This window comes from Azolla caroliniana, unplaced genomic scaffold, assembly GCF_043228905.1.
Source record: "Azolla caroliniana isolate FFs.n. ecotype wild unplaced genomic scaffold, voAzoCaro1.0.p SCAF_12, whole genome shotgun sequence".
Taxonomy (NCBI): domain Eukaryota; kingdom Viridiplantae; phylum Streptophyta; class Polypodiopsida; order Salviniales; family Salviniaceae; genus Azolla; species Azolla caroliniana.
This window is the reverse complement of record NW_028230447.1, coordinates 5,501,442-5,524,508: the sequence shown is the minus strand read 5'-3', so window position 1 is coordinate 5,524,508 and position 23,067 is coordinate 5,501,442. Positions and strand designations below refer to the sequence as shown.

Sequence of the window (23,067 nt, the reverse complement as noted above, 5' to 3'; positions counted from 1 at the left end):
CACCTAGGTAGGAGGCAGGAACAAATCAAAGTGAAAAGGACATTGCCTCAGAGATGGTGACCTTACACTACTACATACTCACTCATTCAACAAGCACCTTATAAGAAGGTGAAACAACAGAAAAACTGAGGAAAAAGAAGAGGAAGAGGAAGAGGAAGAGGAAGAGGAAGACGGAGACAGAGATGAAGATGAAGAAGATGATGCTGATTGTAGATGTAGAGGGAAGCTTGAACGTTTTAGCGATGAGGTCCAAGGTTTGATGCAAGATAAAAATCAAGCAAATTAGGTCAACCCAAGTTCTCGCCTCCCCGCGATTCCCCGCTCCCTTCCTGCAAGCTGAATAATTGGAAGATTCGGCGAGTTATGCAAAGAAATGGATTGATGCCACGCCTTATGCATCAGAGATCGGTGATCAGAAGATGGGCATCTAACATACAATCGCATCAACGCACTTGGGGTTTCTCGATATGGCTCCTGGCATTCATCTCGGTCGCTCTGTGGCAGAGAAACCTTCTCCTTCAGATAGCCTACCCTTCTTCTTTGTCTCTGGATGGTATTAGAACAGAGGAGAAAGGAGCAAAAGCAATATCTCCATCGAATGGGCACCCACCCATATTCCCAATTCTCCGTCCGCATGTCTTCAATATTACTCAATTCGGGGGCATCGGAGATGGGAAGACCCTTAATACAAGAGCATTCGAGCGTGCCATATTTGCCATAACTTCAGTTGCGAATTATGGTGGTGGACAACTTAATATACCGCCGGGTGTTTGGTTAACTGGCCCTTTCAATCTGACTAGTCACATAACCCTTTTCCTTGCCTCAGATTCGGTCATTCTTGCTAGCCAAGTAAGCAAATTTACCTTCTTTGCTAACTTGTTGAGATTTCCTTTTCATGTAATATACTTCATGTAGTAATCAGGAAAAACTCATTGCCAACCATATCTCATGTATAAAATAATAATAGGAAGTTCTGAGAAAACCCCTTATTTATTGGAGGTTTAGCATGAATAATAGGAAATTATGAGAACCAAAAAATCCTTCAAATTTGGGCCATAGGTTTTTGATACTCTCCAAACAATTGCATGGCATGTGAACATTGAGAGAAACAAGTTATTTGGCCTTTGGGATTACCATGATTCATGAATAAAAGAATAAAGATTAGATCAAGTACAATTAGTTGGCTTTTGGGATTACCATGATTCATGGATAAAAGAACAAAGAATAGATCAAGTGACATCTGGTTGTACAAGTTGAAAGATCTATGTTATATTTTCGAAGGATACTAAACAGAAAAATGGAAAAATCCTCACGAGGATGCAAAAGAATAAAAATTAGATCAACTGGCCTCCGTTGTACAAGTTGTGAGTTCTACTTTGTATTTTCATAGGATATGAAGCAGAAGAATGACAAATTTTGGGAGATACCTCTTGCAGTTTGTAATTGGTCACATCTCAACATTTGATTACAATGTAGCTCTCATATTATGTCTCTTGTACACATGAAGAAAGAGAGAAATTGGCATTAGAGACAATGAAGAATCAAGGTGATAGGCATCTAGAGGTGTGCAAGATGTGAAATTTGAGTATGAAAGCCTCTATACTTGCATCTCCATATACATTTGCATATGAATAAGTCTCCATAGATATTTGATAGTTCAAACTAGTGACATATTTACATTGCTTCGTGAAGCTGATCTATTTGTCTTTGGACTTGAGATCAGAATATCTTTTGCATCCTGAATGATGCACAATCAAGAGGGCAGCAAGGAAAATTTGGAAAATGAATCCTCATGAAGGCCACCCCATGTAAATTTCTGAGCGTTCTATTTATATTTCCAAGTTTACTTTTGAATGATGAATACAATTAGTACAGCATATCAATATGACATAGTTATTTATAGCTTCTGTCATACATGTTAAAAAGCGATATGAACTAACAAGTGCATTCCAACTTATGAAATTATTCTACTAAAGTAGGATGGAGGTAAATTTTTAATTCGCCCAAATTTCGTTAGATGATCATGAATAGAACTCATGCCAGAAAAAGCATGCAAATTTGCATGTCAATCTTGCCTTTATGGTGGAATTCCTGATCTTGCCTTGTAGTGTGGTTCCTGACCTATCTACATGGTACAAGATGAGATTGGCTGTGGAATACTTTAGTATGCATGGAACACATTAGCACCAACCTTGGCCTATAGTTCAAACCAGGAAGTCTGTTGCATGGATTTGGAAACTGGCAACCACCTGAAGTTAATTTTTGTGCCCAAAAAAAAGGACTTGCTTTGGGTTCAAAATTTTGGCAGAAATTAATGTAAAACATAGCCAATTTCTAGAATGAATTTTATGAAGTGAGATTACATCTCTGTACTGCGGAGCATGTAGAGATAGACTTGAGATAGAGTCAGTCAGGAAAAGATGCCCTGGCCCGCATACCAGGTGCAGACTGATCAGGGAACTACATTGCTCAGGTAATAAAGAATAAAATGCTCGAAATGATCCCTGTTGTGCAATACCTTGCCCAGCAAACACAACAGAAACCAACCACATAATACAAAGGCTCGTACGTAAGGTGAATACTGGATGCTCAAGGCTAAGGTGCAAGCATACCTACATGAAAGTGGCTTTTGGGCCCACTCAAAACTGTTATTTAATGATGCAATCATCAAATAATTCCTCAAAGTAAAAGGAAACACTGCATACCACCCATGAATTTAATAACATTGCATTCATGTATTAGGACACTTTCTGTTGACCAAGGGCATGAATGCAACATTATTTGATTCATGGGGAAATATGCGATGTTTCTCTCTCACTCTCTCTCTGTAGAGAGAATTTGATTTTTATCCTCCACGAGCAGGCCAATGTTGACCTATACCCACTTAACAAGTCTTCATCATTTTTGCAAATGCCATAATGCTACCCCAACACCTAACTTGTGCGATTGAGTTCAAAGAATTATAAGGGCTCTGTGCGAGCTAGGAAGGCTCATGGGGGTGGTAAGATGTAGCTGGATGCGTTTTGGCATTCTTTCCTTTTACTGGGTCCAACATTCAGGGTTTATGTTTGCAATGCAATATTCTAGTTTTGACTTTTTAGCGTCTTGCCATTTTGTTCTCAACACCTCCATAGCCTGTATTGATGATGACTTCATAGCATCGCTTGGGAGCTCTAATATATCTCTGATTCCCATTGTTCAAACCATTTCTTGATGTCAAGCACCCAATCAGATGAGAGCATTTTGCTCTTATTATTTTTTATATATTGATTCCTACATTCCTTGAAAGTTTTGGCAATCTGTGGTCTTGACATATTCTTGACTCATATAATATACTTTTATCAATGTTAACACCAATCATGAGAGAGAGAGAGAGATTGTTATTTTACAGGATGAATCCCTGTGGCCAATTATGCCTCCATTGCCATCATATGGAAGGGGCAGAGAGCATCCGGGACCACGTTATGGAAGTCTTATTCATGGTCAGCATCTAGAAGATGTTGTCATTACAGGTTGCGTCACACTGTACTCACCACACATTCAATCAGTTCATCCACATCTTCTCTCTTTTTGAAGTATTTTGTGTTTTATGAAGATATCCGTTGATTTTCAACTCACCTAATGATTCATCTATTCTTTACTTTTTTCTTTCTTCAATGTTTTGATCAAATGTATGTTCATCTTGTCACCCTTCTATTAATTATGCGCACTTCAGGTAACAATGGTACCATTGATGGCCAAGGAAAGGTATGGTGGAGTAAACAGAAGTCTGGAAAGATCCAATATACAAGAGGTCGCTTGATCCAGTTTATGTGGTGCAAGGACTTGGAAATCTCACATATCACTGTTAGGAATTCTCCATTCTGGACAATTCACCCCTATGATTGTGGCAATGTTACTATTCGTGGAGTCACAATTCTGAATCCAGTTGATTCTCCAAATACAGATGGTATTGATCCAGGTATGCACTGATAATGATCAAGCCATGGGATTTTAACAATCATAACCCATATCATATGCATTTGCCCCCCATATTATTTCAATGTGTGGAATGGACGATTAGATTTATTTTCAGATGCTTTATTGATTGCTCTTTCTGTTATTGTAAATTTTTTTGTGTCAGATTCTTGTCGGAATGTATTGATAGAGGACTGTTACATCAGTGTTGGAGATGACTGTATTGCAATCAAGAGTGGATGGGATCAGTACGGCATTTCTTATGGTCGAGCATCGTCCAATATAATAATACGGAACATCATAGCTCACTCTCCTGTCAGGTACAATCTTTCACAGAGATCTTTAGATTGTATACAAATTAAGGTTATTATAATAATGATTTAGGGAAGAGTGTATGCAAATCACTTCATTTGTTATAATCTAGAGTTGCCTTTTTCCAAGGCAGTGATGTACTATTGTTTTCAACCCTTCGGTTGTGTGAACTGAATCTGTGAAGCCATTTTGTTAGAAAATGTGAAGCGTACACAACCTCCAGGAGAAAATGTGTATGCTTTTACAATCAATATAATATTAGACCCATCACTTCAGGATTGAACTCGCAACCATAAGGTTAAAAAGCATAATCTTTACCAATAAACCATGTTTCCTAAAGAGTTGATGTTGTGCATGTCTTGTTCTCAAACCCATAAAATAGAAGGTAATATTTATAGAGAAGAGAGGCTGCCCAAGTTTTAAAGCTTGGAATTGATACCACGATCCTAATGATTCAGAACCTACTCTTCACACGTTACATACTTTATTCCAAAATGTTGAATGGAAGAATTAGAATTAGAATTTTTATCATCCATAAAGAGGCCAGTTTTGACCTATGGGACCAGAGTATACATGTGTTCTTGATACATGTCTCCTTCCTAAGAAGGGGTAGTCATACATTGAAGCACAAAGTCTCTATGCATGAATAAAGCATACGCATATGAGCTCCACCTTCTAGGTGGTGTCTTAAGTATGACACTTAAGTTATCACTCCCCCTTAGTATGTCAACATATCTCGAACGAATTGCACTATATGTTGAGCATGTGAAGAGCAAGTGACATTCATCCTCTACCATGCTTTCATTGCATACTTTACATGCCTTCAAATTCGTTACATTTTGATACCATGATGCAACTTCAATACCTAACTTGTGAGATCGAGTGTGAAGTAGTGTAAGGAGTTTGCGAACATTACTACTGATATTGGTAATGAGATAAGGTTGGATATGATCAATAGGCATTCTTGCTTTATATTGATACCAACATTTAGGGTTGACATTTGCAATGTAGTATTCTAGCCTTGTCCTCTTAGCATCTTCCCACTTCATCATTAATGGTTCTACCAACCTTTCCTCAATCATTACATAATGCATAGCATTGCCCGAAAGCTCTAAAAGATCATCCACACCCCATCTTCTAAACCATTTCCAACAACCCAACCGGATGAGAGAATCTTACTCTTATGATTCTTTTGTAGCTTACATCCAACATTCCAAGCAAGATGTGGTAATCGATGATTTAGCATATTCTTGACTTTTGTAATGTATCTATATACTCTTTGGAGTGCCAATATTTCTATGGGTCGAATACCTGTTTCCAAGAGCATAACCTAGTAAGAGGTAGTGCATTTAACTCCTAATTGCCTCCTTAAAAACATCTTTTGAATTTTCGCAATCTCATTTCATGCGTTAAGAGAATTATATCTGGAGAGATGATTCGTCTCAAATCACCCATCGGTTGATTTGTTGATAGCATTACCCCAACCACAATCTCCTAATTAACCTTAGGTATAGCCTCCCATTCACCCAATGCAGTTATAGTTGTAATTGTCTTTACACCTTTCCTCCCAACCCCAACATTCTTAATATATGAGCATGCTAGTATATCCATCACTAAATATAATGATTGATGCTATGCTTATATTTGAATGTACATCCCTAAATATCTTGATCAATGTTATTCTCATCTTTGAATGTTTATATGTTACCATATCTGCCATTAATTGTTTCAATCTATGCTATGCTCATTATGAAATGTTCCATTTGTTGTTCTTAATGTAGCACACTGAGTAAGCTCTGTAGGTCAGAAAGCTAATATACTATTAATTATGTATAAGGCCACAAACATATCAGTAATGCATGATGTGATTTTCAGTGCAGGAATATCCATTGGAAGTGAAATGTCGGGTGGTGTGAACAATGTAACTGTAGAAAACTACTATGTATGGCGTTCTAAACGAGGTGTACGGATCAAAACAGCTCCAGGGAGAGGAGGGCGAATATATGCCTTGTCTTTCAAAAATATTACATTGGATGTAGTAAGGGTGGGCATTGTAATCAAAACAGATTATAATGAGCACCCAGATAAGGATTACGATCCGAAAGCTCTACCGGTGGTGCAAAACATCTCCTTTCTCGGCATACATGGAAATGATATAAGAATTCCAGTCCGCATCTATGGAAGTGCAAAGGTGCCTGTAGAAGATATTGTGTTTAGAGACTTTGGTGTTGGAGTGACAAGGAAGAAGAAACACATCTTCCAATGCTCTTTTGTGCATGGCAAGGTGATCGGGAAGGCATATCCACGCCCGTGTGACTCTCTCGATGTTTATGACAAAGATGGGAACATTCTACGGGCTGGTAGTCGAGCTAATTACACACAAAGCTAGTTAAGCTTTTGTGAAGCACACCCTTGTATTTCCTATGTTTAATCATGTTCTCTCTCTAAAGCGCCAACATCTCGTATGTTTAGTTTTAATCTCTAATAGTTCATCATCTTGGGGGTTATACCCTAGTTGTCAGTCGGGCAAATGTTAATGTCTCACTAATTTTACTACATGATGATCTTACACACTGTAGGGGTTGAGTGAACGACATTGTGGACACTTGTCTCCTATGGACAACATAGATAGTTTCGTGACTCTCGTTGATACAAATATATACAAATAGGTCTCATGAATTGGTTTGGTAGGTTTGATGGTTATATATCCACACTAGTGTGCAAAGTATTTCAAATGATCATATTATCATTTGTGCAAAAGACCACACCTACATGCAACCCTCCTCTTCTTTAGACTCTTCATACTATCGACTAAGATATTAGTATAGGCTTGTGTGCTATCTATGAGTATGAAAGAAGGCACTAGAAAGTGATTGCACCTTGCTAAAAAACTAAATAAAGTGGACACCTCCCACAACCTTTGTGATTTGTGTGGTAGGTTTTTGTTGATAAAACATCCAATTCCACCGAGCAAAAAACTGTGGGGCTAAGTATTGTTATGTTGTCATTGGAACATTTAAATTTAATCAATGTGTGTTGTAGATAGGCCTAAGAATGTATAGGAAGCATAATAATGTATTTTTGTGAGGCTATGGATGACCATAACTTGGGGCAAAAGCATAATGAGAAGGTTAAGGTGAAAGAAATACTGGAGGATTCATGAAGGAAACTAGACTTGAGATAGGTGTAACATTGTCTCTTACTCATAAGAGTTGAGTGACCTATATAGCCTTAACTACACTTTATGCACCATTAAATGAGGCCATATGTGCATCGAGTTATATGGTAGTTATTGAGGTTATAAACCATAAATGTGTGTATTAGTCGCTTTTCTTTGCCTCTCCATAACTTTCTTCCATTTGACAATATTTGTGCATCACGGACTAGAATTTAGTAATGATACTATTGTTCGGATCTAAGTGGCGCAATAATTAATACTATGAATGAGTTTAAAAAAATAAGGACAAAGGGGTTCCAAATATGGGTTGCTCCAACTTAATATCTAGATAGAGCTAGACGTTTTCTTGGAAGCTCAATATCACAATAGGATGGCTGGTTTTCTATATGCAAATTAATTGTAGTTATACTTGTAGGATAGATATGGTAGAATTTGTGCTAAACTTCATGGTCAATGGTCACATTGCACACAAAATTCCAATTTCTCTTGATCGGGTGCATGTGCAAGCAAAGAGAGTATTGAATTCCTAAGAGAAGAAAAGTGTGGGATGAGTACATTCAACCCACATTTCTTATGGAAGGGGAATTTATGAGCTTCATAAAAGTATTCAAATTTCTTATGGAGAACAGAGCGAATAACTGCATTGAGGACCCACAACAGTAGCTTCAATTGTGATTCAACCAAATTTTTGTGTGCCGCACACTTATTTTTGAATGTTTAAACAAAGACCACATTCTCATTTGAGGGTTGAGAACATAGTTTTCATTGTCCAAATCAGAATTGCATTATTTCTTATGTGTGTTATGTGGTGCCTTATTATTATTATTATTGATTTATGCATGTAATTGTTTTTCTAAAAGCAAATAAATTGATTAGATAAGACCAAAATATGTAGTTAGTTAATTGATTAAATTTTTATCAGTTAGTCTTCAAAGGAGGAGATTAGGCCAATTAAGTGTGGGGAATTAGGGTTTTCAAAATTAAATCGTGTTTTTTTTTTTTTTTTTTTGATGAAAAGAAATTAACTAGTTCATGAATTATGTAGTTAAATTTTAGGCGGCAGCTTTTTATTAAATCAAAAGAAGGCGTTTAGCTTTTGGCATTTGGCATTTTTGCGTTTTGTGGTTTGCTTTTTGCGTTTCGCTGTTTGCTTTTAGGTTTTGCATTTTTTGCATTTTGAACATTTTATGTTTCATCGATTCTGTTTTTTTTTGTTGCTTTTTGCTTTTGTGTACCACTATTTTGACCCTTTATTTATTTATTTATTTTAGTTTTTTGTTTTAATCTCTGCTTTATTTAATTATTTAATTTTATTCCATTTCTTGGAGCCCAAGCTGCTTCCATGGTTTCCTCAATGATGCATTTCTTCTTCTTTTATTTCTTCTTCTTCTTCTTCATCGATCTGCAGCAGCAGAACAAGCAGCAGCGATGGCGAAGAAGATGCAGCAGGTGATCTTCTTCTTCTTCTTCTTCTTCTTCTTCTTCTGATTCGTCTTCTCCTCCCTTATCACCATCTCCTTCTCGGTATTTTCCTTCGTGTTCTTGCTCTTGTTCTGATTCCTCTTCATCCTCTCCTTCTGGTGCCTTTTCACCTGAATCATCGTCGTCGTCGTCGTCGTCGTCTACCCTCTCCTTTTTTTTTTCTACTGCCATCGCTTCTTCTGCAGATAACAAGGGGCCACTTCTCTCTTTCTCTGTGACGGATCATTGTTCTAGAGCCGCACCTTTCTTCTTCGTCTTAATTTCCTCAAAGCAGTAGCAGATCCATGGAACGTAATGTGGCGTCCCCAGAAGGTCGTCATTTCTCGTCTGATAATAATACTGATGGAAAATCTGCTCCTTTCACCCTCTATCCTCCTTTATATGCAACGCCGATTCAGCAGAGACCCCCTTCTCCTTCTTCTTTCTCTCCCTCTCCTTATGTTTTCAATCGCAAAGGAAGACCTTTACATGCTGTAACTCAGATCCATCATGTCTATGGCGATGATTATAATTCTGTCAGTAACAGTGAGTTTTTTCATGAAGTTATTGATAGGAAACCTAATCAGGAAAGCCTAAGAGAAGAGAATCTAAAGATTATACAGGCGATGGCTCCAAATAGAGCTATAGATAAAGAGAACGTTCAGACTGGCGATGTATATGATGAAATTTCTGATGAATGTTTGAATAAACATGCTATGGTGGAAACTATAGCCACAGATAAAGAAAATCTGGTGAGGAATGGTGATGGAAAAATCGCTGCTGAATCTTTGGCCGTGGAACTAGAGATCAGACAGGCTATGTTGGCATCAACTAGAAAGAAAGAAAAACAAATTTTCAATAGTTATGGTGAATCGTTGACGAGAAACGATCATAGTCATCAAAGAGAAGCACTGTCATCGTCATCATTGGATCTGTCAGAAATTAAGGAGAAATTGGTCAGAAAACATGTTTTTAATGGCGGGGAAACTTCTGATGAATTGCTCAGTCCAGTTGACGATTGGATTCATCGAGTTTCTTCTTTTTCATCGTCATCATTATCATCATCGTCATCATCATTGACTCCTTCAGAAACGAAGGAAAAAGACCAGATTTCCAATGGCTGCGATGGAATCTCTGATGAATCACTGAATAGAAAGGATGATCACCTTCATCGAATTTCTGGATTGTCATCATCAGACCACTCAGGAATGAAGGAAGACATGGAAGATGAATCTTGCTTGATCAGTGACAAGCTCGAAAATGGAAAAATCCATACTTCCTGTCAGACTGTAGAGGAGTTTTATGATGCATCAGAAGAAGGCATTCTTGATGGTTTTCCTCCACCTCTTGATCTTCTTAAAGATGTCCTTAATCCGCCAGTTTCTTCTAGGCAATAACTCTTAGGTCTTTTGCTTTTTTGGCAGGTTATACAAGCGAAGGAATTGACAGTAAGTGCAGAACTTTGGAAGTGGTCGAATCAAATATGGAATCAAGGTTTGCTTGTGAAGTAGTAAAGAGAATTCAAGCTGAAGAATCTCTTGCAGAATTGCAGCTAAAATGGAATGAGATGGCGAGAATATTTTCTTCCATTGGACACTCAGTTGCAGATTTTCATAACAATAAGGAATCTCGTCAAAATATCAATCCTTTAGAGCAGTTATTGTCAGAAAAGCTAACAGTTGCTCGAGTTGTGGCTGCATCTGTTGCAAGGGCAGCAATTCGAGTTGAAATGGATGAAGAGTTTCAAAGCATACTCGAAGCTAAGAACAGAGAAATCTTAAGGTTACACGATAAAATGCAATATTATGAGCTTGTCAATCGGGAAATGTCTCAAAGAAATAGGGAGATAATAGGTATGAATTGTTTCTTTAATCTCTTTGCAATCATATTTGTCTTTTAGTTGTGAAATAATAGTGCAGAATTCAGATAAATTTGGAATTGCCCTAGAATTAGAAAATATTGAAAACTGAAATATATAGTCATTTGGACTAGATTCCTCTATGTAAACAGGGTAATAATTTGCAAAAGCTGCTCAAAATCATATAGCTTCATCATGTAAATCCTCAGAAACCATTGAACAGCTAGAATGAAACTATTACCATGATCTCCCAAAGCTATTCTTACTCCACCTACATCAGGAACATGACTGAAATGTGTAGTCATTTGCAGTAGATTTCTCTATGTAAATAGGGAAATAATTTGTAGCTGCTCAAAATCATATAGCTTCGTCATGTAAATCCTCATAAAGGTGGATCCAATGAACATGCTAGAATAATGGTATTTTGTCCATTATGGCTGCCCCGGAAACATGGAACATGAAATTTCCAATTTCGATCAGAATTGCTGATCTTCAATCTTAGAGTGGTAATGAGTATCTCTCTATTTATATAATGCAAGAAAAAATCTGGGTTCATAGGTCACATTGTCCCTCTGAGATATAACATACATGAGTGTGCTCGAATATTGCTAGAGTCAGCATTTCTTTTGTCACTGTTAGAGTCCAATGATGAATCAAACCTGTGAAGAACAGGCTTTGTAGAGTTACGAGTACCCACTACTATGAGAGCTCATCGCCTACACCCATAGTTTTCTTTTCTGAGATTTTAACGTTTTGTGGACCAAAGCACACTTACATGGTATAGTCTCATGGGAGTTTGTGGCCATGGAGACTGTAATTAATCAGTTCTTTTCTCCTCAACTAATATTTGGAAACACCACTCATGATACATTCTAGTATGCTTCTTATGAAAGAAAAAAGGTCAGTTTGTGTGATTGCTTTTGAAGAGGTTTTGACATATGTAATGCAAGTAATTAGTAAAGTCAACACAAGTCTCTACATATATGGCAAAAAACATACTCTCTATCTGCTCTATGTATTCTCATGAGTCTTTTCCAGTTCAGTTCCGTGTGCTATCGTAGCTCTCTTCACACAACCCCAGAAAGAACTATTAAGATTATTTGGCATGAGTAATGGCAAAATTTGGGCTTGACAGAGAAATCATGTATGCCAGTTGGAATGGTAATGATGCGCATCATTTAAAGGCATGGTTGAATTAGGATTAGGTAAGACATGCAAGCTTAATGAAAAGAGACTTAGAGGTGTATATAAAATGTTTTAGCTGCACTCTCATAACCTCCTTTGACACTGTTTGATTTGACATCAAAATCGTAAGTAAGATGGCATCTCAATCTTTTGAGAACTAAAAGTTCCCCTTACGTGAAGCATAACAAAACCTGGGCAATGCAGTTCGGCCTTTGTAAAATCATAACTGCCTTAAGTGTAAAATGTCAATTTCCCATTCTCGTGTGTCAGAGTGTACTCCCCTTATCACACATCAGTCAATTGGTCAAGTACCTCGCACTCAGCTCCATCAGGAGTAAAGAAACAAGGTGACATAAATCTCAGGTGAATCTAGGAGTCACCTTTCTCCATTTTGCATCCACCACAATATAGTTATGAAGTTTGACTATTAGGGCTTTAAAAACTTAATCAAAGGTGACTCCATTTTGCTTCCACCACAAAATAGTTGTGGAGTTTGACTATTATGGCTTAAAAACTTGACTGCAAAGATGACTTCATTTAGCATGCACGTTGGGATAATTACGAAGTTCGAATAAATAGGTTTCAAAAACCTAACCTCAGACTATTTCTCTGCTCAGGCATCCAGATCTTTTGTTGTAAAACCAAGGCAAAGGTTGTAAAATCTCAGGGATCGAGGTGTAAGTTGTAATTTTCAGTTGGATGTTCGAGACACCTTCCTTCTCTATTCCACATTCAGAATTGCACATGAAATTTTGAAGTAGGAGAGACCAAACACTTGACCTCGGGTGGTTTCTTTCCTTATAAAAAACCCAATATGCTCAGTATTGTCTATGAGTTCTGGTTCTGCCTCATCAAATAAATTGAAAGGCACATTTCTTTTCAAACCTTTAGAAGACATACATGAATGGTATAGAAGGCTTATTATTGTCATAGGTAGTCACAATGATGTGTTCCCAAATTGTTATTGTCAATGCATATGAAATATTAGTCAACGATATTGAACTGGATGCTCAATAGCTCTGTGTTTCATGGATTGCATGAATCCATTATCGATAGTGCACATGATGTGTTATTATTGTCATAGGTGGCCATGATGAGGTGTTACCCATATGATCCTTCTTTATTCATATGATATAGGGTGCTAGCGTTGAGTCAAGCATGAAATAAATTATGGCTATATAAGTGAGAGATCTTATTAACTTTATGCATGACAATGTGGTTATGTGGAAATATTCACCAGAGGCTACTCAAAGAAGGAAACGGAGGCATCAAAACCGAAGAAAGATCATTATAGGCTGTATTGGGGCTTCTTTATTTCTGGGCACTACTGGGCTAATTCTATACAAGCTATTCCCATGGAAGCAAGCAATATTAGTAAAACCTTCTCATCTTGGGAATGAATCAGGTGAGAAAGGCAGGATGTAAAACTTGTTTTCTTGTGTGTACAAGTATTCGTTTGCATTGTATAGGGTCAGTGTAGAGAGCATATAAAATTATGCAAATTTTGTAGCATGTAAAAAATAAAAGAAAGAAGATTGTATTATTACCTGTAACAGAAATAATGGTCATGCCAAAATATTCTGCTCGTAGATTATACCTTTGTTAAGTCTGGCTATTCTGTTGATGTCTTCTTTTTGAAGTACCTGGCAACAAAACTGCTTCTATTGTAGTATGATAGAGGTGCTTTGAACTGAGCATGTAGTTCAGCTAAGAGGATTTTGTCTAGGTTATGCCCAAATATGGATGATGTAGAAGAATGTCAAGTTTTGCCCATTCCTTGCTTTTCATGTCATTTTCTTATTTCTTTTGGGTTATCACCATTATAATTTTGTTACCAACTTGTGACACATAGCTTTTGACGGTGCTGCGCACTTAAAATCAACTGTTGAGCAATGCATAGAAATGAAAAGTTTTAACTATACTTATTGGCACAAACCAACATGATGAATTTGGATATCTGTGATATCTGACAGATATCCAAATTGTCTTACTGAGCAAAATAAACTTCAAAAGCTGGTACCACACCACAGGTAACACACCTACTTTGTTTACAAAAAGGCTCCCCTGTCGAAACCACAAGACATGCATGGCTAAATCCCAAGCATATGCATAAAGACCCATCATATCGTATGTATTCAGAAAACCTCCAGATCTTCAAACGCATGCTACAAGACTTCTTACTATAATTGCCTTTCAAACTGTGTACAAAAAACATAATTTTTGGAAACCTATGAAAACCATGATTTACAGAAATACAACCCAAGACAGAGCCTTCTACAGTTAGCCATGATATTTGAAGACGTGATAAATATCTTCCCTAGACCGTGCTTTGTTTCCTTGGCGAATAATCCAACTACCCCACGGGGAACTGGCTGCACCTACGAACGATATCAATACTACTGTTGCACTAGCCTCGCTCACAGCCGTGGTGGTACAATGCAAAAACTCTTTTTGAGTTCCTATCATTGCCATGATCTCAACTCAATAAATCTCCATAAAGCCTCATGAGTGCATAAAGAATATAAACCTACAATAAACAACCAAGGGAATAATTCTGCATGTGATATGTGGCGTTATAATTATTAATCCAAGTTGTGAATGACCACAATCAACATCATAGAGAATAATCTGCATGTGATCTGTAATATTATAATTAGCAATCTAAGCAGTTGGTTAAGCAACTCAGATGCTTACAAGAATATACTATTTCCAAAATCCGAAATGATTCCCAGATATAATGCATACACCAATATACATTAGCTCACTGGCCATCCATTCCCAACAAGATTCCCAGATATAATGCATACAAAATTTGCTGAAAGGTAACATTACATCACCTACCACATTTCAGCCCACTCTATTCAATTGGGCGCGTGAATTTTTATGCAACTAGGCAAAATCTTGGAAACTCTTCATTAAATCTTCTTTCTCAAGGGATATTTGCTCTATTTCACAGAGGTACGTCTATTTTTAAGCAAGTGAGCGTTTCTTGAAAACTATTCTCCAACCCTTCTTTACCAAGGTTTTTGCTCTATTAATTGCAGTGCTTTTCATTTATTGATTTTTATGCAAGCAAGCAATCTTGAAAACCCTTCTCCAACTCTTCTTTATTGAGGTTTTTCCCAATGAACACAAGCTTGTTGATTCGCTTCTCATCAGCTTCCCAAGGCCTATCAGTGCCACCCTCAAACAGAGCATGCACAGCCTGTTAGTAGAAATTAGTTTCACATTCAGATTAAACTGCCATCCCAACTTCCAAATCTATTCCACAATACAGATGCAAAGAAAATGTTTCCACAGTACCTGAAAAACAAACCGTTGTTCAATACCATCGACAGATAAAACACCTTTGCAACGATAGATATCATCAGCGTTCATGGACAGCAATGTCCCTAACCACATATTTATCTGCAAATATTTTCAACCAACCATTCAAAAAACCTTGAGGTATCTTTTCAACTGCCTCCTCATTTTGCCATAATAAACTATGCATTACCTTCTGCAAATCAAGGGTTCCTTCACGAACAATGCTAACAGAGCCAACCCCAGAATCATGTACATGATGAAAATGGTTATGGCTATCTGAGTGTTCATGCTCATGATGATGATGATTCTCATGCTCGTGATGATGATGATGGTCATGCTCATGATGATGATGGTGATCTGCACATAATCATCATTAATACTTCAATTAGATTATATCTGCAAACGGAAACTAACAGAAAGTAGCATTGAGAATGAAAATGAGAAAAAGGTAATCTAACCATCATCGGAATCATGGCCAGATTCATGTTTGTCTTTCTTCAACGTCTTGTCCTCCATAATGTCTCTCTCAATCCTGTAGAGAAAGATAACAAGGATTCATTAGTAGCGAGCAAAGAAAGGCATGTGCATGCATTGATATGACTGCAAGGAGGATATGTACACACATATAAAACAAGTAAAAGAGACCCACTGTCACTGCATCTCACCTTTCCAGATTGAATCCTCCTATTCCCAGTACATAATCCAAGTTCACTTCCCCATACTTTGTTTCCTGTACGTATGCTATTTCGTTGATACCCTGCAAAATGTCTCGTAGAGTTATGGATGTGCATACAGTTAAACACACCATCAACATAAGTTTCTCTTTGCCATCTCGGCAACAGACAGACTCCAGTGAACACAGTTTAGAATCCCAATTTTTAGAAATCTTAAGACAGAAACTCACACAGACATTGAACATTTTGCCGTGCCATTGTTAGAAATAAACAAGAGGAAAGTCACCGTAGATTCACCTTAATACGTTGTGCCAGAATCTCCAAATCTTTTGCATTCACAAGATCTATCTGTAAAAGCGTGAGACATGACATTAAAAAAATAGTTCAATACTCTTAATTATATTGCTTTCAAAGTGGATGTTGACCTTATTCAAAAGAATGCGATCAGCATAAGCAATCTGTTGAACTGCTTCATTTACAACTCCTTCTGGTTTTTTCTCATCGATATGTTGCGGAGCATGTTTAGCATCCACTAGGGTTAACACACCATCTAATCGAACATGAGGAGCCAAGCTCTCTTCCATGTAGAAAGTTTCAATAATTGGAGCGGGATTAGCTAGACCTATAAAATTAAAAACACGGCACCATTATCATGAAGTCTTGTGTTCTTGGACCTAATCATGGTTAAAATTACAGATAGGATTCACAGTACAGCCAGAACATCATTCCACATGAGGAAGGCAACTTCCAAGTAACCTGACACGACATACCTGTAGTTTCAATGATAATGTGATCGAACAAATCCCTTTTAGTAGTGACAAGCTCCTCGATCATTTCTACGAGATCACCCCTCACAGTACAGCAAAGACATCCATTATTCAACATCATTATGTCCTCCAATCCATTTGTTTGTGCAGCCACCAAAGTGCCATCAATGTCAACTTCTCCAAACTGCCAATTGTTTACACTTTTATTAAGTTTACGTTCATATGCAAAGCACACACTAAACATTACAAGGAGCCATTTCTGAGTCTAATCAGAATATTGAAATATTGATGGTGCTATCATTGGGAGTAGTGATGTCATTCTACTTAGAAATAAACAGTAAAAGTAACAGAGAGTTCAGCATTGTGATTTGATTTAACCCCCCCCCCCAAAAAAAAAGAACAATAACACAGTCAGACAGGCATCATGCAAAGGAAATGAGTATAAATAAAACATCTTTGCATCTGCTCTACCAGGCCAACATATTGCAACAAACAAAAATAAAGTGTATCATGAAAGTATGCCAGCACTAACACAGCCATATGTCAATGTGTTGCCAAATTTTCAGATAATGTTTACACAGGCCTCCCTTAATGTCTTCCGATAAGGCTACGAGCAAAGAAGAGAGTTTGGCATGAAAGACAAGTAGCAGTAAAATGAACTAACCCCATAAGTGCACGTTAGAAAGAAAGCCTAGACTGATGAAACAAGAGATTAGCCACAACATTACTACAATCTAGCACACGAAGATCAATGTCAAGGGAAAACCAATATAAACGTCAAATTTTGCTATGAAGCAGAATTCACCTACCTCATTCTCAATCACAGCAATCCTTTTTCCATGGTCGGCCTTCAAAACATGATTCAACAGTGTTGTCTGCATTAAAGAATGACATGGTAACAAGTCAGGATACAAACTAACTTAACCTCAACAGAATCAAGTAACCTTTACCTAATTCACCAATTCTGTTGATTGGGGCAGACGGAATTGAATAAAAAGATAATTCAAAGGTTCAGGATTCAGAAAGAAATGCAGCAGCATGCCCGTCGAATCTAATGTATAGATAAGTCATATACTTACGCTATGAGGTATGGGATATGCAAAGTGTTTGAGAAGATTTTAGGGAAAAAGAACAAGCTTTCAGGAGACACAAATGTGTGTACGAAAAAAACAAAGAAAACCCCGATAGGAAGAAATATTAGAGATATGAATGTACAAGGACACAGACAACGAAGCAAAGCCAGAAAGAAGAAGACGATTTATGACATGCCTTTCCAGCGCCAAGAAAACCAGTGATGACAGTGACGGGGATGCGATTGTCATCAACAGTAGACTGAGGAACCGGATCGTTCATAGAAGCACGAGTAGAAGAAGAAGATGAAGAAGACGGGGTCCTCTTCTTCTTTGTCGTCGCTCTGAGAGAGCTTCCAAAGGAAGCGGGAGCAGGAAGAAGGTCGAAGCTGGTGACTCGGCAGAAGGGAAGGAGGCGAGAAGAAGACGATGGTGATGACGATGAAGCTAATGAAGAAGAAGAAGAAAGAGAGGGGGAGACGCAGAGGCTACAAGTAGTCTGATGAGGCGGCGCCAAGCTCCGCCATGGAAACACGGGAGCATTTCTAGGGTTTTGGAGGGTGGAGAAGGGATTGGTCTTGAAAGCCGTGGCCATTTTGGGGTTTCTCGCAGCACCTCCTTTCTTCGACTGGGACCTCTTCCTGCGCAGACAGAGAAACACAGAGAGAGAGAGAGAGAGAGAGAGAGAGAGAGATGGATAGAATTGAAGAGGAGGAGGAGGAGGAGGAGCTTAAGGAAAAGAAGAAGCTTCTGGAGCAAAATATCTTCTTCTTTTCTTCTTCTTCTTCTTCTTGGTGTTTGAGAGAGAGAGAGAGAGAGAGAGAGGTCCCATGGTGATGATGATGGTCATGGCCCATGGATGTCATGGGTCATGGTCATGGTTCATGGTTCATGGTCATGTGGGTCATGGGTCATGGGTCATGTGAGTCATGGGTCATAGGTCATAGGTCATTGGTTATTGATCACAAGCTATGGGTCATGGGTCATGGGTCATGGGTCATGATGGTAGGAGGGATGAAATGGCCAGAGGCCAATCAGATCCATTGCATATGTTTGGGCCTTCTTTCGTTGACCCGTGTGTTCGCTCTTTGCGGTGACGATGTCTAGGACATATGCACGAGTGTCTTGTCTCTTGCCCATCCTCTCCTCATTTCTTCCGACGAGTTTTCGAGTTGTTGTGCTAGGGGAGATATGTATATTCTGCTCTTGCCTCTCCTCCATAGCCATGGACACACTTCCCATGGATAGATCATATATGCCCAATTCGTGTCAAGATGATGTTAGTGACATGTGTCCCCATCTCTCGCTCACGCTCACTTGCCTGCTTGTTTATGGTGTTAGGCGCACATCTTTCTCTCTCACTATTCTATGTACACATCGGCAATGCACAAGCTAGTCTTTTTATGTCTATGTGTTGTCAATCGTATAGGATGAAGAGTGGCCATGCTAGAGGAGTGGTGTTTCCCGTTCGGTGTTGACAAACATAAGTTTATCCATGTTGATTATAGGTTGATACACATCAGCATCTAGATATATGCAATTATAAAGTGTAATAGATATCAAACCATATTGTTTGGCACATATTATCATGTATTGAGTGAAGCGTAGATTTGGCTAAGATGGTTGATTTGATGATGCACATATTCTTTATCCCCATGTTTTCTAATAGCTTAGTCACTCAAATATGATAGGATTTTATTGATTTATCACTCGAATGAGATGGATTATTTTGTTGATTTGTTTTTCTTATGCATCTGGATATAAAGTGTCATCAATATCACATCCATAAAATATCAAGGTTGTGGAAGAAGGCATGTGCAAAGAGTTTACACCTCCTTGGCAATCGCGATGGAACCCTAATGAGAAAAGCAAAGCATGTGAACTCATGCGTGCGTATCAAGATAGATATCAACAATGTAAAAGATCTAGGGTGAACTTATACACATCCTTATCGACATCACGCAACATAAAAGGTCTAGTGTGCAATATATATACCATTAGCTCAAAGGGTCAAGCAAAAATGACTATAATCCCCAAGTTAAACTATGAATACATACAAGCTTCCAACGAACATTCTTCTTTTCAAAGAAAGAAGCACCATGAAAGAAGAGATGGGAAAAAAAAAACATCTCCTTGTGCATGGAATATCTTGTTATGATAAACAATACATGCTAGCATATGAGGTCAAGAGCATGGTTTTTGCACATAAGTAACATACGAAACTTCGATAGCTCTAAAATGCATAATGGAATAATACAAATTTTCAATTTCATAAATATAATGCAGTGGTGAAAGTTTTTCTTTGCAACATTTTGTCAATGAGTCGATGTACTAATATTTATTTATTTATTCCATGTACTAATATTTTTACAACATAGGGAGTGAAACAAATAAAGATGTGTTTTATGTGGTCATAGATGTGTGTGTGTGAGAGAGAGACAAAGACAGAGACAGAGAAGAGAGAGAATGTGTGTGTGTGGACACAAGTTAAAGATAGCTCCAATTGCAAACAATGCGTGCGTTATGTGTTCATAAGTGACTTTTATGTGCTCATGCATGAGTGTGCATGTTGGAATACATATATCAAAGTGGTAATGAGGTCTGTTGGTACACGCTCATGGGCTATATCTAATTTCCATGTGGACTCGTGAATAACTAGATGGGCTTTTCGTGTTCATACATGACTTTATGTGGTGTTAAAGCTAGTTAGTAATAAGATATGATGTTGGAGGGAGATTCTCGATTCTACCAAATTACATTTACACCCGTCTTATAGATATTGTGGTTTTTCATAAGATATCACAAACATGAGTGTAGAAAATATCTTTTAGTCTTTTACGATATTTTGTAATGATGTTGTCATGTGTATCTTCTAGAGTGTCATGGCGTTTGTCCTCCTTTTTGCTTTCTAGAAGCCATTGTCAAATTTCTTAACCATTTATCCCCCGCATGGTATAAATATTGGAAGCCTCAAACATTGGAGCTTTGAGAGTGTGACTGTTCAGGAATCACTTATAACAACAAAGTAAAAATATTTAACTTTTTTATAGAGACTTGGATTACAAGGATATGTTGGCATGATATTTATGAAACGAAGCTTGTCAAAACACAAATGCTAAGTTTGGGGGATTATTACGAGAAGACATACTATATAGCAAGGTGATAACTCTAGCAATTTGTGTCACTTTGATCACGTTTTTTGGTTGAACTCTTACATCATTCTTAGCAACCAACCAATGCATGTTATTAACCAACACACTATTACCATTCTTATCAATAGAATTGTTGTATTGTTGTTTCTCTAAGATCGCGGCATAATCGATTTCGATTTCTTTTTCTCTCCTATTCCACTTAATAAGAAAAAAGATGTGGCAATCACTTGCCACGAGGAGGTTTCTTCAAGCTCAAATAAGTGAGGTGGGGGGTTGTCCCATGTTGTGCATATACAAATTGGGGAAGGCAACAACATGCAGAAACACATTGGAATCAATGGGCATGTCATGTGATTGCTCTCTCAAATGCTCTATATTTGTTCTCTCGAAAGCTCCATTCGGTTGGATAGTTTGCCATGCCTACCAATACAAATTATGATGTCAATCACGGTTAACAACCACGATTCATCAACATATTCGGAAAATCTACTGCCCGCGAAATGATCTAGAAAACGAATGGATTTAAATCTAGATTGTTTTTACTCGAAAGAAAACAGATGATTTCGAAATAGTTAATATATTTGAAGATCATAAACAAAATAGCACGAAGGATACACCCATCCACGTTTTCTTTTTTCAAGCAGTTCGGAAAGAGCCCGCTCTGCTTTGGCCCCTCCCATCTCAGGCCACCTTCGCATCCCAAGTAAAAAACATGAAAGACTACATGTGCCCCCCAAAGGCAACTTGACGAAAAAGTGATACATGTACAATCACTTGTCTTCTTCTTCTTCTTGTTTTTTTTCGGCTTAGGTCTTGGACAAGAAGGATGTCACCTGTATGCATCTTGTGGTTCGAAGGCCCGACGACAAGTTCGAGACTCAGGGCAACCTTTTTCTCATGTGTGTTGCATGTCACGGGGTGAACAAATTGGGGCCCTTTGGGCCGCCATCATATGACATGTCTGGTTGCCCAGCTGCCCACCAAAAATCCATACTAACTACAATCTTGTTCGTTTGTCAATATTTGTTTCTATGCGTTTAACAATCGGCAATGGCTCGGTTCAATTAGTGTCAATATTCAAGCTCAAACCAAACCAAACCATGAAACCGTTTAAACAAAAACAGTTTTAACTGAACCATTACAAAATATTCATGCTCAAACCAAACAGTTTCAAAGACTTTTAAACTTGTAAACAGTTAAAACAACGGTTTCGTGGTTTGGTTTTGGTTTTCAAACTAAGTCAAAATTCAAACTTTCGTATTTTAATTTTAAGAATTTTAAAAAATTTCTTTAAAATATGAATATTAGCAATGGGCGCAGTTTGGTTCGGTTTCTTGGCCTTGAAACCAAACCAAACCATTTATTTATATTAAAAACCAAACCAAACTGTTTAAATTTTTTGAAACCATTTAAACCAAACCGTTTATGAAAAATTTAGAACCAAACCAAATCGGTTTATCATAAATCAAAACCAAACCAAACATATAAACCAATAAACCTTTAAACCTTCAAAACTTTAAAACCTTAAAACCAACCACATAAGCCGAAACTGCTAAATTCAAAACTGAACCGAACCGAAACAAAACTGGATCATAATATTTGAAACCAAACCAAACGGTTTATTTATCTTTGAACCAATAAACTGTTAAGCCATGGCTTAATGGTTCAGTTCGGTTCGAGTCAAAACCGTGCCCATTGCTAATCAAAATTAGGCTTAAAATATGTAAATAAATATTTAAAAAAATTATCGAGTATCAATTCGAAGCCGTCAAATTAATTAAAACCCCATCCGTCAAATCGTTTAAACCCCATTTGAATTGCGGTTTCAAACCGTTTAGACCGAAACCGTTAAGTCGAGAAAGGCTCAAAGTAAACCGAAAGTTGAACCGTTTACAAAAAAACTGAACCCGAGCCGAACCGTTTAAACCTTAAGCCGTGTTATCGCGGTTCACACAGAATCGTTTGCTATTTATTCTGTAAAGCAGGCTGCAGCTATTACATACAGTACATACAATACATATTTTGGAACAAAAAAGGTTCCATGATCCCATGATCAGATCCACCATCGCGATGGGGCCCCATCCTCCACCATGGCTCGCTCCTTTTCTCCTTCTTCTTCCTCTTCTCCACATGAACTGTGTAGAAGA

At 37.8% G+C, this 23,067-nt stretch overlaps 3 protein-coding genes across 3 annotated transcripts; 2 read left to right on the top strand and 1 right to left on the bottom strand.

The window, feature by feature from the left end:
• LOC147856940 (putative polygalacturonase) lies at window positions 1-6,745 on the top strand. The gene is made up of 5 exons (XM_087328375.1): window positions 1-849; window positions 3,392-3,512; window positions 3,716-3,961; window positions 4,124-4,277; window positions 6,145-6,745. Exons 1-5 carry the CDS (start codon window positions 364-366, stop codon window positions 6,656-6,658), a joined length of 1,521 nt encoding a protein of 506 aa, XP_087184501.1. The 5' UTR covers window positions 1-363; the 3' UTR covers window positions 6,659-6,745.
• Window positions 6,746-9,122: 2,377 nt separating this feature from the next.
• LOC147856939 (uncharacterized) lies at window positions 9,123-13,537 on the top strand. The gene is made up of 3 exons (XM_087328666.1): window positions 9,123-10,240; window positions 10,333-10,761; window positions 13,192-13,537. The coding sequence occupies exons 1-3, from the start codon at window positions 9,214-9,216 to the stop codon at window positions 13,374-13,376; spliced, it is 1,641 nt and encodes a 546-aa protein (XP_087184792.1). The 5' UTR covers window positions 9,123-9,213; the 3' UTR covers window positions 13,377-13,537.
• A 1,033-nt stretch (window positions 13,538-14,570) lies between these two features.
• On the bottom strand, window positions 14,571-18,532 carry LOC147856938 (uncharacterized). Its single transcript, XM_087328475.1, has 10 exons — window positions 17,968-18,532; window positions 17,508-17,573; window positions 16,702-16,882; window positions 16,357-16,553; window positions 16,229-16,279; window positions 15,923-16,014; window positions 15,716-15,789; window positions 15,448-15,614; window positions 15,255-15,359; window positions 14,571-15,156 (listed from the first exon to the last, which is right to left on the bottom strand). Exons 1-10 carry the CDS (start codon window positions 18,361-18,363, stop codon window positions 15,016-15,018), a joined length of 1,470 nt encoding a protein of 489 aa, XP_087184601.1. The 5' UTR covers window positions 18,364-18,532; the 3' UTR covers window positions 14,571-15,015.
• Between the last annotated feature and the right edge of the window lie 4,535 nt (window positions 18,533-23,067).

Coding starts and splice junctions, on each gene's coding strand:
- LOC147856940 (XM_087328375.1), top strand. CDS start 364: ATGCAAAGAAATGGATTGATGCCACGCCTTATGCATCAGAGATCGGTG. Junction 3,962..4,123: donor TACAGATGGTATTGATCCAG/GTATGCACTGAT, acceptor TTTTTGTGTCAG/ATTCTTGTCGGAATGTATTG. Junction 4,278..6,144: donor ATAGCTCACTCTCCTGTCAG/GTACAATCTTTC, acceptor TGTGATTTTCAG/TGCAGGAATATCCATTGGAA.
- LOC147856939 (XM_087328666.1), top strand. CDS start 9,214: ATGGAACGTAATGTGGCGTCCCCAGAAGGTCGTCATTTCTCGTCTGAT. Junction 10,241..10,332: donor AGAAGAAGGCATTCTTGATG/GTTTTCCTCCAC, acceptor CTTTTTTGGCAG/GTTATACAAGCGAAGGAATT. Junction 10,762..13,191: donor AAGAAATAGGGAGATAATAG/GTATGAATTGTT, acceptor AATATTCACCAG/AGGCTACTCAAAGAAGGAAA.
- LOC147856938 (XM_087328475.1), bottom strand. CDS start 18,363: ATGGCCACGGCTTTCAAGACCAATCCCTTCTCCACCCTCCAAAACCCT. Junction 17,574..17,967: donor GTTTTCTTGGCGCTGGAAAG/GCATGTCATAAA, acceptor TCTTTAATGCAG/ACAACACTGTTGAATCATGT. Junction 16,883..17,507: donor TTGCTGTGATTGAGAATGAG/GTAGGTGAATTC, acceptor AACAATTGGCAG/TTTGGAGAAGTTGACATTGA.